The 13,570-nt window shown below is 40.2% G+C and overlaps 1 protein-coding gene across 5 annotated transcripts in view; it reads left to right on the top strand.

Moving 5' to 3' along the window:
* ARB2A (ARB2 cotranscriptional regulator A) overlaps nucleotides 1-4,452 on the top strand; it is a 422,536-nt gene extending 418,084 nt beyond the window's left edge. For all 5 annotated transcript variants that reach the window (XM_061424395.1, XM_061424392.1, XM_061424389.1 and 2 more), the window contains one exon: nucleotides 1,286-4,452. In XM_061424395.1, coding sequence (XP_061280379.1) covers nucleotides 1,286-1,428 — 143 coding nt within the window. In that variant the 3' untranslated portion in view covers nucleotides 1,429-4,452. The remainder of the gene's footprint in view (nucleotides 1-1,285) is intronic.
* The last annotated feature ends 9,118 nt before the right edge of the window (nucleotides 4,453-13,570 follow it).

The following is a 13,570-nucleotide window of genomic DNA, read 5'->3' as shown; positions in this document are numbered from 1 at the left end:
TGGTTACCAGGACTCAGCGAATAGCTGAAGGGGAAAGCAAAGTGTTGCACCATTGTAGAGTAACCATAGCAATGACCTACTATTACAGACTAAAGAATTATCATTAACAATGTTAAAGTATCAGACAGAGGCCCCGAATCCAGAGACTTCCAGGCAGTGTCCCTCTGCATAATTGAGTGATCTAGGAAGCGATTTCAACCGTTTCAAAGCTATTCACTCATTATTTCTAGGGGGACAGTCTTTGTTGCTGTCATTTTTTTGTTTGTTTAAAAAGTGTTCCGTTTATACAGCTATTAGTAAAACGATGTAAGCTATCCCAAGGAGTCAAAAACAGGTTAACGGCCTCATCTCTTCTGTCTACATCAATGTTATTATTATTATTATTTTGGTCTGTCTCAAACTGAAGATTTTATTAAAAAAAAAAAAAAAAGAAAACAAATTTACATTAGCATGAAACTGAAGCCCACAGAAATGAAGCTGTAGTAAAATTAAAGAGCTCCATAAACTGACCACTTAACTTTCATTTGGTGAGTTGCATTCCTCCTGACAACATAGGGGGGCCTAGAGGCTGTTTTACTAGTGACTGCCTTGAAACATTGAGGGGTTTTGTTTAGCTTCTGTAAAACTGTCCCCTAAGATCTGTTAAAAAAGAAAAGAAAAAACACGTAAGCTGCTGGGACACTAAACTCGGACGTGTTTGCTTCTCTCGGAAAGCAAAGAACCGTGAGTGCTCCGCGGTGGGTGCGGCCGCGGCCGGGACGCCGAGCCGCGCCGGGGAGACCAATCCCCGCGCGCGCCGGGCCTGGGGGCGGTGGGTGGTTTTCCCCGGCGGGAGAGGGAGTGGCCCTTCCCCGCCCCGCGCCTCGATTGGCCCGCAGGGGGCTGAGGCCGCGCCTCGGGCGACCGCTGGGAGACTAACGGGCCGCGGCCGCGCATCAGGGTCGGGGGGTGGCCGTGCTGGGGGGGCTCCGGCCCGCGACGGCGGAGTCCCGGGGTCGCGGACCCGGGCGGGCGGAGCCGCGGAGTCGGCCTGCGAGCCTCCCCGCGGGGCGGGAGGGACCCACGTGAGCCCTCAGGTACAGGGGTAGTCCCCAGGGGTCGACCCCAGGGGGTCGCAGGCCGCGCGGAAGGGCGGGGGGTGGGGAATGCTGGGGGGGGGGGGGACGCGGTCTCCGGGACCGACGATCGGCGGCCCAGTGTCCCCCCGCCCCTCCTCCCGCGCCTGCGGCGCGCGAGGCCACCGCGTAACCCCCCTACCCCTTCCCCTGTCTGTGCGTTTTTTCAGGCACCGACCGCCACGAGCTCACTTCCTGGAAGAGCTTCCCGTCTATTTTCAAATTCTTCACCGAAGCCTCCGAGGCCAAGAGCAGCTCCCTCAAGCCGGCTCTGACGCGGCGCTCGCACCGAATAAAGCACGAAGAGCTGTAAGAGGAGAGCGAGAGCGAGGACGCGGAGGGGGGCGGTAGGGGGGGGGCGAGGAAGCGCCCCCGGAGCCGGAGTCCGCCCGCCTCACCCCTTCACACACAAACACACACACCCCGCCGGGCCCGGCGAGCCGACTCCCAGCCCCTCATTAGATTGTTTTCCCCCTCGGGCCGCAGGGCCGTGATACATATATAGAGAGAGAGACACATCTAAACGGCGTTCGGCATTATTTCTAGATGAGTGCACTGTCAAAGCAATCCGGGTCCACCGGTCGCGCCGGCGCTTCCTGCGGGCCGAGCCCGCGGCTCCGCGCAGACAGAGGCTGACGGCGCCCTGCCCGGCGCGGCCCGCGCGCCTCAGACGGTCCCGACGGAGCCCGAGCGGGCGCGGCGGGGCGAGCGGCGTCCGCGCGGTCCTACCGCCCGCCGCCGCCGCGTCGCGCCGCTCCCACGGCCCCCGCCCCCCCCCCCCCCCACACTTTACCCAGAATCGTGTCCATTTTTTGTCTCTCCGAACCCAGGCAAACTTTTTATTCTAGACTTAAAACTCCCATTTTCAATAGAATCTTTTTTCTCTCTCTGAACCCAAGCAAACTTTTTATTCTAGACTTAAAAACTCCATTTTCAATAGAATTTTCCCTAAGGACTTCTGTCTTTTTTTTTTTTTTTAAGAAGTTATACAGTTACCCATCCAAAACCAAACTCAAACCCCCCAAAGCCAAGTTCAAATTCAGAACATGCATGCGGTGATGTACTGTGTAGTTTGAGTGGGGCAACTTGTGCTTTCCCTAACAATCTTATTTTTGAGACCAGAAGTGCACACACACACACACACACACCCACCCAAAAAATGGATAAAGTACCGAATCCACGTTATGGTGGAAAATCCTTGCCAGTTGAATATGAGACTTTACACAGGTCTCTAATTGCAGAAGAGTGTTCAAACCAGTGCATAATGATGAGCAAATCGTTTAAGTGTATGAGTGAAAGGTTTCATTTTCAGTGAAATTTCCAACTTCATCACTAGAATTTACTTTCTAAAATACACAGTGTGTATTGGGTAGCATTGTAATTTAGATAGCATAGTTAAGTCTTGTTTAAATCTTAATGTAGAGGAAGTTTGTTGTTAATCTTAACTGGATTGATATGTTCTGAGCTTTGGGGGTGGGGGGTTGTTAGGCCTTTTTAGGGAGATAATTTTTTATCCTCATCAGGAAAATGAACTTGTCTGCTCTTGAACCTTTTCCTTCTGAAAGACTTAGTGGAACTAAGATGATTCTTTTTAGTTTTCTGCTCCAACAGTATGAAAGACTTTTCTCCTCCCAACCCAATGGTATAATTCATAGTTCTCCACCTCCTTTGTAAGGTTTTGCCCTACAGTTTCAACAGTTAAGTTTTTTAGTCCAGCTAAGATCTGGCCAACAACACTGTGAAGTATAAGGTAAAAAAAAAAGTTAAGATTTTGCTGACTTTTAAATTCACATGTTAAATCTTAACATTATCAATTTTTTAATTGCTTGTATAATTTAATTACCTAGAGAAGATTCAGTTTCTAATAAGTGAGGATCTGAATTTAATATTTTTCCATCCTTTTTTAAAGTATATGCAACAATATGCCTGCCTTATTTGAGGTCATGATAAAATGTACCCAAAATGACTTAGGACTGTCTGACTCCTCAGAAGAATAACTTAAAAGGAAAACCTCATTCTTTTTATATTATGAATCGATTTCAGCAAGTTTTAAAACTGATAGTATCTGTGTTTGGTACACAAGTGCTTTAATTAGTTCTCATAATTTTAATGATGCTAAGTTAAGGTGATCTTTCTTCAGTAGTCTTATATGAGTATCTTTTGATGTTATTTTAGCAGAAACAGCATAGATGGAAAAATTAAAACATCGTTTTATCCAAGTATAACTCCAACAATGTCAAGCATGTTGGTCTGCAATCTTTTCTGTTTAGAAGTAATGGTGAACTGTGTTAACTAATGGTACCTTCCACTGACAGGCTTTGAGAATTTATACCGATTGTATGTATTTGTCAAAGTGTTACAAATTGTGTGGTGTTTTCAGTATCTGAAAATGTTCACAGGGAACTAATTTTATTGGTGTTTTTTTTTTTAATCAGCACTTGTACAGTAGCCGGTTTGTGAAGCTTCTACAACTGAATTAGAGCAAATACGCTCGGGTTATAAACCAAATCACTCCTATTCCTTCTCTTCAGTTTTCTCACCTCTTTCTTTAAAAACCTTTACTGGTAACTGGAGTAAATCACTGTTTAAATTGCCTTTAAAACTACTGTGTTATTAGGCCTTATTTACACTATCTATAGAGAGCTATTTGCAAACTTAAGTTGTGTAAATACAGTTTCTACTTGTGGATCTAAGCTGTTGCCACCACGAGAGAGCTAGGCATCCCGCCCTAGACCTCCAGCTGATTATTAGTAAGATTCCTTGTAATGTGGAATTTTTTATAACCTGTTGATTACAGGTTTCTTGGTATGAATATAATACTGTTATATTCACCTCAATTTTCCAAGAATAACAAGTTAGTTGGTAGTAGCCTGCCTGCTTGAACGAGATAAAGGGTTAACAAAATTTCTTTTCTGATCTCCCATTCTGATTTCTTTAAACAAGTTTTCAGCAGAGTAGAGGTTTAAAGTTTGGAAGTGGGCTTTTATCTTTCTTTTTTTAACTGTATAGTGAGTTCTTAGAGGAAGTGTAATGGGAAGCAAGGAGTTGCTGATAAATCTAAGGTTCAGAATAGTCCTGTTAAAACTTAAAAGCCAGATCCTGGCTTTGGAGCTTTCTAAAGATACATAACCATACAGCCATTAAAGGTTTTCATGGATATTTGAATGGGGAAGGAGGAGATGTACTTGTAATAATTGTTCTTTTCTCAAGTTTCTACCTTGTGCTTCAACTTGGATTACTTTATTGTTTATACCAAAAGAAAACTAAAGCACAGGAGTTTCCTATATATGATATATTTCTGTTTACTATTTTAAAATAAAAAATAATTTTCCCAATATTCAGTGATGTGTTATTCTTGTTCAGAAGTTCATTTTATCACATATAGAGGTCAATAAAAGCAGAAACTTAAAAAGAATGATGGGACAGCATTTATCAATATTATAAACCTTACAGCTGCTTATTATTACTATTATTATTGCTGTAAAGTAATATCCTAACTTCAGTTGAGTCACTCTTTAGGTTGGAACTTTCACAAAGCTAACATTGGTTTTTAAGACCTGAAATATCTCCTTAGCTACAAGGAAATTAGAACCTGTTGTTAAACTATCATTTTATAAGATATATTTTACTATATATGGTAAACAAATGTGTTTTCCAGAAGGAGTCTGCTGAGATTAAATTGCTCCCAAATCCCTATATAGATCCTGGATGTGTTATTACCTCTAATCTAAAAATATCCTGTTTACATGTATTTCACAGCTTTTCCTTCTTTAAAACCTGTAACTCCTTTGAGGGAGTGTGGATGACAAAATAATGTTTCCTGTATTATCAGTGCTAATAAATTAGAATTTTTCATTTTTCTCTGGATTACCGGGGGGCGGGTTCCAATCCAGACACATGTGTGTCTCCCGTTGTAATCATGGATTGTAACTGTAAACTGACAGGGTCCTTTCGGTGTCTGTAATCCTAGCTCATTTCAGAAAGATTACTATCACAGAAAGTCTAAAATTTTCTCAAAAACTTTGCCTATGCCTCTATAGAGAAAAAAAAAGTCTTTAAATAAATGTAAAATAGTCTCATTTTTGAAATATGGGTGGCAAAAAAGGATAATAGTGGTGGTTATTTCATGATTACTTATTAGGAGGTATAATAATATAAAATAAAAGACTCCAGGAGGTACCCCCTTTCAAAAATTGAATACTTTCCTTCCTTCCTTCCTTCCTTGTATAGTGTGACTGAGTGGGAGTCTCTTGAATTGTTCGTCTTCCTTTTATCTAATATTCTATTAATCTCCAAAAAGATCAGTTTGAGTCTGGGAAAGGGTTTTTAATCAACACTTCACAGAGCTTAAAGCTACCCTACCTAAAGCGTCAGCTTTGTTAGGCGGTTTTAGATTTAAAGCACTGCAACTGTCATGCACTGTACTAAAAGTAAAGAATGTACACCAAGTGGAAGACGTTGAAAAGAGGAAAATAGCACAAAGTCGATTAACAGATTCGAGAATAGAAGTAGCCATCAAAGCATTCCAGCGTTTATCTCAAAATCTATGTAGGCTTAAAAAAAAAAAGGCAACAATGATAGTTTTAAACCTCACACTTAGGAGGGATGAATGTTGATTTAATTGATTTATTTGGATCGATGTTTTTAAAGTTTCACACCACTGATCTTTCATGCAGTGATGTCTTTAGCAGTCAGTGGTCTGACATGAGCCTTCTCAGATTTCATCAGTGGAGCTGTCTGTGACATCTGAAATTATGCAACAGCCTGCGCAATGGTAACTCTGGAATTGGGAGACCTTGATGCCAAAGAGCATGGTTACATTCAAGAACTCTTGTTAATTCTTAGCACAAAGGTTTTAGAGGAGTGGTAATTATAAATGAACCTTAAAGGTTAAAGTCACCAAATATTATGTAGTGGGCTTTAATTGCTAGATAGGAGAAAATCGTCCTGAAAGTTTGACCATTAAGTGGATATCATGCAGTGACCAGCCTTTTCCCTTTGAATGGAAAAAAGCTTGAAAATGGAAATTTGACTTAATCCATGAGGCCTTCCAGGCAACTTTTCCCAGTCCTTTGCCTTGAGATTTGTTTAAAAAAAAAAAAAAAAAAACCTTTCATTATATTCTTTGTATTGTTGAGTTCTGTTTGAAACAGACATGAAACATGTTTCTAGAGAGAAATCTAGAGAGGCCCTGCATTTTTCTTTCCAGATCATTCCACTTTTTCTTCCTTGGCTAATGCATCGGGTAATATGGGCGACTGTCATAGGTAAAATAATGTTGAACTGTACTTTGTAGCCAGCCTGCAGTACCAATACAAAGAATCCGAAATGAAAAGACAACCAACACCCCCACGAATGATATGTCTCTTTTTAAAGTTTACAATTTGAATAATGAACTTGGATAGAAACTTGGCAGGAAAACAAACCATGGCACCATCACATCACCAACCATTTTCACTTTTCTGTCCAATTTCAGAGTGCATGTGTTTGTGAGTATTTCACTAGATCAGTGACAGCTCTTTATTTGCATAATTATATGCTCTGGTCTGAAGAGAAAACTAACCCCCAAATTTCATGGGTCACCAAACTGCAACAATCAATGTTTTATCACGTATGCTAAGCAAAATCTAAGAAGCTATATGAAGTTTCTTGGGGAGTTTTTACTCCTCAGAAAATTAAAGAGTTTTCCCCTCCTGAATAGATTCAAAATCTTTCCAAGTTCTTTGTAACTGAATTCTGTTTGAAGGCAAAACTAGAGATTAACATGTAGATCTGGATCTTAAACTGACTAGCATTACTTCAAAGTGGCTTAAGAAGAGCAGCATTTTTGGAACGCTAAACTTTTAAATTCTAAGTATTGCCCTTCATGCTAACAGGTAAAAATTATTGGTCAAATTATGATGAGCCAAACTGAAGTCCAAATTAACAGCAATTGAATATAAAGTTCATTACCTTTTTTGAAATACTCAGGGTTTTTTTAAGACCTAACAGAAAAATATGTATATATGCATATATATCTGTGTGTATGTGTACACACAGACATGTACGTATCCATCCATGGGGCATATATGGCCATTCCACCAGGATAGACAACATATACAGTATGTGTGTGTCTTTTCAGTGCAAGTAACCTAGTAGGTAGTCCATATATGTTGGTCACGAGGATTGTTTGTAAATTTACTTTCTCTTAAATAAATTTTTCCTGTTGAAATTCTGCAAGACATTGTAATAAACATTTTTGAATGCCTCAAGTTCATTTGCATCTGTAAATTATCTGTATGTAATGTGTGTAAGGTTGACTTTATTTCATTAAAGAAGAGTTGATATAACCGTTGGTGTCTTTAGTTTATAGGCAATTGGCCAGACTTGAAATAAAATACAACACAGAGACACATGCAGAGTGACTGTTTGTTATGGAGTTATTCAAAATCCTGGAAAATATACTTTTACCTAGGCTTTTAAGAAGCATACTAGGTGCATGATTTAATTCTATTGCAAAAGGACTAGGTCTATATTTCACTTAAAAGCATAAACTGCAATGCCTTTTTTTAAAGTGACCTGTTAGTAATAATAAATTAACAATTTATCATGTAATTTACTTTCATCAAGAAAAACATTAGAAAAAGAAACATTGAGCTAAAAATTTTAAGAAGTACATGGTTTTGAAGTATTTTATTCTCTGTCTTGGAGAGGGAGAAGTCTTTAGGTCAGGCATCTGAAATTTCCCAAAGTGTCCCATTACTTCAAGCAAAAAAGAAACCAATCTCTCCCAAGTTCTTAATTAAAGTTGGATTACAAGTGGAAAACTCTTCTTTTTTAGTGCAAGAACTTAAACATCTGCTTATCAGGAGCACAGCACATCTCACCTTGCTACTGTCTTTCCAAAATGTGCACCTGCTTAGTATACTGTCTCTGCACCACCCTTCATCTGCCTCCCCAGAATCTGCTGTTTGTCTTGGATTCCTCTGCGTGAAAATTCCTCAAAACTGAATCTGTAAATACAAATAAAGTTTAGCTTTTTTGTCAGAATGAGCTGGTAAGCAAATGTTAACACTGCTGTCTGACTAAGCAGTAAAGACTGAAAAATAAAGAGTAGAACCCTTCTTGATTACCATTTAAAGATTTATAGGTTGGGGACCTATGAGTGGCTGAGATCAATTTGCATTTTATTTTTAATGTACAAACTTAAAAGGAAAATAATAGGCAATATGTATACCTAATTACTTTTTTTCCCTCCTTGTGACCTTTGTGGGACCTTACGATGAGTTTCAGGGCTCTCAGTTTTCTCTTCTGCCTAGGACACAGAAAAATCTGTTACTTCACACAGAATTCTACACATGGAGCAGTTGCCCCTATAGCTGAAAGGGCTAGCATTCTCTTTTTATCATTTTCATTTCTTTTTGCTCAAGTACTACCTAATCCCATTGTGCCTGAAAAAGGTACCTCTGATTCAGTTCATCTTCATGTACCTCCAAAGAGTTTCCCAAAGGGTTGCGTTCTTCTTTGTTTTAACTATGATTACATGGCTTTTTTCCAATAAATGTTCCTACCTTCTCTGGGTACTGATAATCAGGATTTACCAACTGAAGAAATATTGACGGTTTGTTTTGGTGGTTTTGGCTTTGAGATTTTAGGGAGGGGGGGTTGTTGCTTTTGCTTGGTTTTTTTTTTTTTTTTTTTTCTTGCTCTGCCTCAGTAAATTACTTAATATCATCCCCTGGAATAGCCATCTCTAAAAATAACCCTAGCACAGAGTGTCACAATTTGGCTTTCATACAGTTTCAAAAGAAAACCATTAAAATTGCATTGATCTCACAAATATTGATCTGGTGCTTGATATCAAATATCAAATGAGATGCTGTCAGTTGCTGCTGATCATCGTGTCAGCTGTTTGAATTCTTGTCCCTTCTTCATTGTCACATGGATTCAAGTTGCTAAGGCTAACATTTTTCATGTTAACACAATTAGCCATGTTTTTCACACTTTTGGTTTGACCAAACATAGTTAATATTCTACCTGAAATTTCATCACATAGTTTCACACACACACATTACACATACAAACTTTTTGTAAAAAACATGTATTTTACACATATGTAAAACCTATATATGTTTTTTTCTCTTTCTTAAAAGAAGTATGCTTTGCTTCCTAGGTAAGCAATGTTTCTATTTAGTTCTTTATTCTAATTTTGAAATACTTTCTATTTGTATATTGTCTTTCTGGACACCTGTCTTTTAAGAAATCTAATTTGTTTTAAGAGAATGCAGTTATTATAATACCATTTTGAAGCTTAAAGTGAAATCAGCCATTTCAGATTCACACACACACACACAACAATACATAAACCACTTCTTTTATTCTTGCTAACAAAAAACATAACTGCAGTATTTGGCTAGCATGAAGTTTAGAGAATTACTTAAATATATGATATTTTTAAAAATAATTTCTCAGTAAGCTCATCTAATGGGCTAAGTCATGCGGTTGTATTAGTATATGATATCAAACCTGAAAATAGCTAAATGCCTTTGGATATGTTTAAAGTCTCAAATCACCCTTTCTTCTTTCCTCCTTCCTCTTTACTTTGTATGTCAGTAATTGATAATTACATTACTTTGAAAAATTGGAACACTTTAGGGAGGAAACCGTCCTGTAATGACCAGTTACTGCTGACTCAGCTGTGCAGACAGAGAAATAGGGTAGAACTCTCGTAGAGAGCTGTTTAAATTATACATCATTATGCGTATTTTCCACATTCATGGGAAGAAAAAAAATCTCAGCCGCTAAAGTTTTCGGTTTCTCCGTCTCTCTTTTTTTTTTTTTTCTTTTACACCTGAGCTCGGTTTGGGTGCCGCAAAAAGAAGCGAAATGAAGCCGCGTTCTTCCCAGCACCATGGACAGCACCCAGCGCGCCCCCTTCCCGCTCCCCTCCGCCAGAACCCCGAAGTTGCAGCCCTCGCCTGATTCCTCTCTCCGACCACCCCCTCACCGTAGGAAACTGGCTCAAAATCTTACGATCTGAGCCCAAAGCGACAATGGGTTTTAAAAGTCTACAGTTCGTGGGTGGAGAGGCTTGCTTGCTCCGTGCCCGGTGTTAACTAGAGTGCCCCAGAGTTGACACACCATTTGCCTGCTCCCCGAAATTTGCATCTACTTTATCATGAAAGCAGCGCCACTCTCAGTCGCTTGTGGTAGAAGTCTTGGCCGCAACTTTGACCAACTTTTCACCACCACCTCTAAGCTGGCCAGAGCTGTACCGGCTCACCGCTTTAAGAGCTCTGTGCTATGAGCTTCATCCTCCCTGGGCTGGTGATCTCAGCCACGAGAGACCTGTGGTCCGAGAGCTGTACGTCCAGACCCATTGGGCCCTCGGTCGCACGGCTCTGTCTGGGACTAGAGCCATCTCCCCGGGGTGCACCCAGGTGCTGGTTTATTACCTCCCGGTAGCAGGTGGCTCTGCAGCGGGCGCCCGGTCCGTGGCGTGCTAAAGAGCTTGCCAGAAACTTATCTGACAGCACTAAAGAGGGGGCGCGCCTGGCTCAGTACCCACCATTACCTCTTTTCCTACTTTCAGACCTCAACTCCAAGATCCAAATTTCCGCAGGTCTCACTGTTTGGATCTCCGTTTTACCGTAGGGTTAAGCAAAGTACAATAAAGATCACTTTCCGCTGGTGTCTTTTCATTGCGTCATCTCCCTAGCAACATATAAGTCAGCACGCTTAAGACTAGTTTTTAAAGATTTCCAACTGCACCTTCCTTTACTGAAACTTGCCTCACTTGTTGGACTTTGAGTGAAATCTCTTCCCTGCCTCCTGAACCCTGTTCTAATCATCTAGTCTCTTGAATCGACTTTGAGGACAAAAGTATTCCATTCTGAGTAGGCAAGACGGTCCAAACCAAATTTCTATTAAAATATCGATTGTACAAAAATCGTTTCAAATCAGCTTGATCCAAACTTGATCAGAAAGGGCCAGGAAAGTAAAAAGGGGAAAGACTTTGGTATCTTACGGTAGGGGGTTTCTTTCCTCTAAAATAGCCTCGATAAACTGATTACAAAACAGCCTTTGTATAGTAACGTGAATTACAATACGTTTCAGGATAAAATGATCCTCTATTTGCCACAGTATAACAATGAAAATTTTCTGTGAATTCCTCAGTTTAGCGGTCAGTCAGCTTCAAAACTCTATTGTTCTATCTCTTAAGACATACAAATATTAAATATTTCATAGGTTAACAATTTAGTCTGTTTTCTCACACAGTGCTGCTTGCACAAAATGTTTGCCCCCTTTTTGGTGTGCAAAGTCACTGCTGAGTTATCCCCAAAGATAATTTTTTTTCCTCATAGTTTGGTCAATTTTGTTGTCTCAAGAGTCGTTTTGTCCAAACTCTAAGACAAGTCCGTGCTACAAGAGAAACTCAGCCATGCTGGGAGCTGTTTTACACTAGCGGCATGACCCTGTGAAAACTAGGCAAAGGCACCGTGGCAGCTGAAGTGTGCAGGATAGCAAAGGGCACCTGTTGAATAATCGTGACTCAGAGATTCGAATATTCTTGACCAGGATCTGCCTCCCCCTGGTGAGACTAAAACTGAAATATCACGATAATGTTTGAATGTCTTTGGTTGGTGTATTTTCCCAGAGCTTATTCTCTGAATTGAGCTTCCGTCTTTGGGTAAATTCATTCTTAGCTACCGAGGTTCGGTAACAAGAAAGGGAATCAGGTGTGAAGGACATGGGGCTTTCCTCTGCTGGTTCGGGGGACTTGTGGAGATTTGGGGGAAGTACAGAGCAGTTACTGAACTCCTGGGTGCCTAACATTTGTTTCTTCAGTCTGGGTTTTGGGGAACCTCTTTCCTTGACTGGAGATTTTTCCTTATGACCTGGGGACAGAGTGGCTAAGATTCCTAATTTATTAATCAGGAATTTCTTACTTTTAAAAAAAAAGTGTATTCTTGACACAGTTTCAGAATGACTTTTCTGGGTTAGTCTAAGTAAATCAGAAACTCCCAGACCTGGGTGGATATTTCAGGACCACCTTTGCCAGAGAAAAACATGGTGAAAAGAAGTACAAGAAACCTTCTTTTAAGGAGACAAATCGCAATCAAGACACTGAGTGAAATGATTAGGTCCCCGGAAAGGAGGTTCTCCAGTGATGTTTGCTCACCACCTGTATGTGTTCGATGAAACTTTAAGCCATTTTACAGCATAGATGGCCACCCCCATACACCTTATTCCAAACTTTTTCTTTAATTCCAAGCCCACTCTTCTAGAGGATTGCTTCTGTCCTATTTATTTGTTCTCCTTCAAAGTCATTTAAAATAAGTTTCCTGTCTCTTGCGCATTTGTCAATGTCAAATATACGCTATTTAGTTAAAGAAAAGTGTGTATTTCACATGTTATAAAAGAACAGATTTCTTTGGTTTCTTGGAAATCAGTAATCTCTTAAATACTTTCCAAGACCCCCTGCGGAGGTCTTGGAAACCATGTAAACAATAACTACCAAACTTCAACATGACAATATTAGTTAAAATCTGCAGGATGATTATTCAAATTCAGGGTAGGTAATAGGGAGTGATTTCCTATCCTGAGATAAGAAAGGACCCAAGGTGTCTTCTGCAACTTGCCTAGAGAGCTAGCCATCTTGGAGAATCCGGAGGTAATTCTAAACTAGCTTACCTGGAATCTTAAAAGCTAGACTGGTCATCAAATGACTGAGCTGGGAGATGGTTGTGTGACCACAGGGAGGTTGCAAAATACATTTACCCCTTAAAAAAAAAATAAAGCATGATATCAGTCTTTCCTGACATAATTAAAGGTGTGGGTAACACTCTCTTATTTTGTCTCATGCTGTGAAAAAAGATCACCTGCACCTCTGATGAATAAAACTTTAAAGAAAGTTTCAAATAAATCCAACAGTTTAATTTCTGCTTCTTAAAGTTAGTGTGTATGTGAATAAATAGAAAAGGCATTAAAGCAACTGAGTTACACATTAGCTATCTAGTAGTTTAACATTAGACAAGAAAATACACCTAGTTTTTCAACTTACCCAACTTTTAAAACTATATGTGTTCCTGGAAAGTAATACCTGATTGGATTAAGTTTGCCGGAGATTGTAAACTAAGCTTTCAAGAAGGTAATAAAATATATTAACTCTCTTGAGTAAGTGGTTGGGAGGGATTTATAAGCATTTGAGGATCCGGTGATCCACTGGAAGCACAGTTTACTCAATTTTGAATTTTTCTGATCAACTTTCAACCCTGAGAAAACGAGAGCCATTTGCCTAACTTAATCTGGAACGTATGTTTGCACCAGTAGCAGGTTTTTTGGTTTGTGGTTGGGGCTGATCAAGTTGTAAATTTTCCGCTTTAGGTTTTCAGCGCCTGCTAGTTTCAGCCTAACACCTAGAGAGAGGCTTTGCGGGGGCTCTCCACCAAAGCAGCCATGGTTTGACAAAAGGT

Source organism: Bos javanicus, chromosome 7, assembly GCF_032452875.1.
Source record: "Bos javanicus breed banteng chromosome 7, ARS-OSU_banteng_1.0, whole genome shotgun sequence".
Taxonomy (NCBI): domain Eukaryota; kingdom Metazoa; phylum Chordata; class Mammalia; order Artiodactyla; family Bovidae; genus Bos; species Bos javanicus.
The sequence above is the reverse complement of the archived record's forward strand: the minus strand, read 5'-3'. Positions and strand labels throughout refer to the sequence as shown.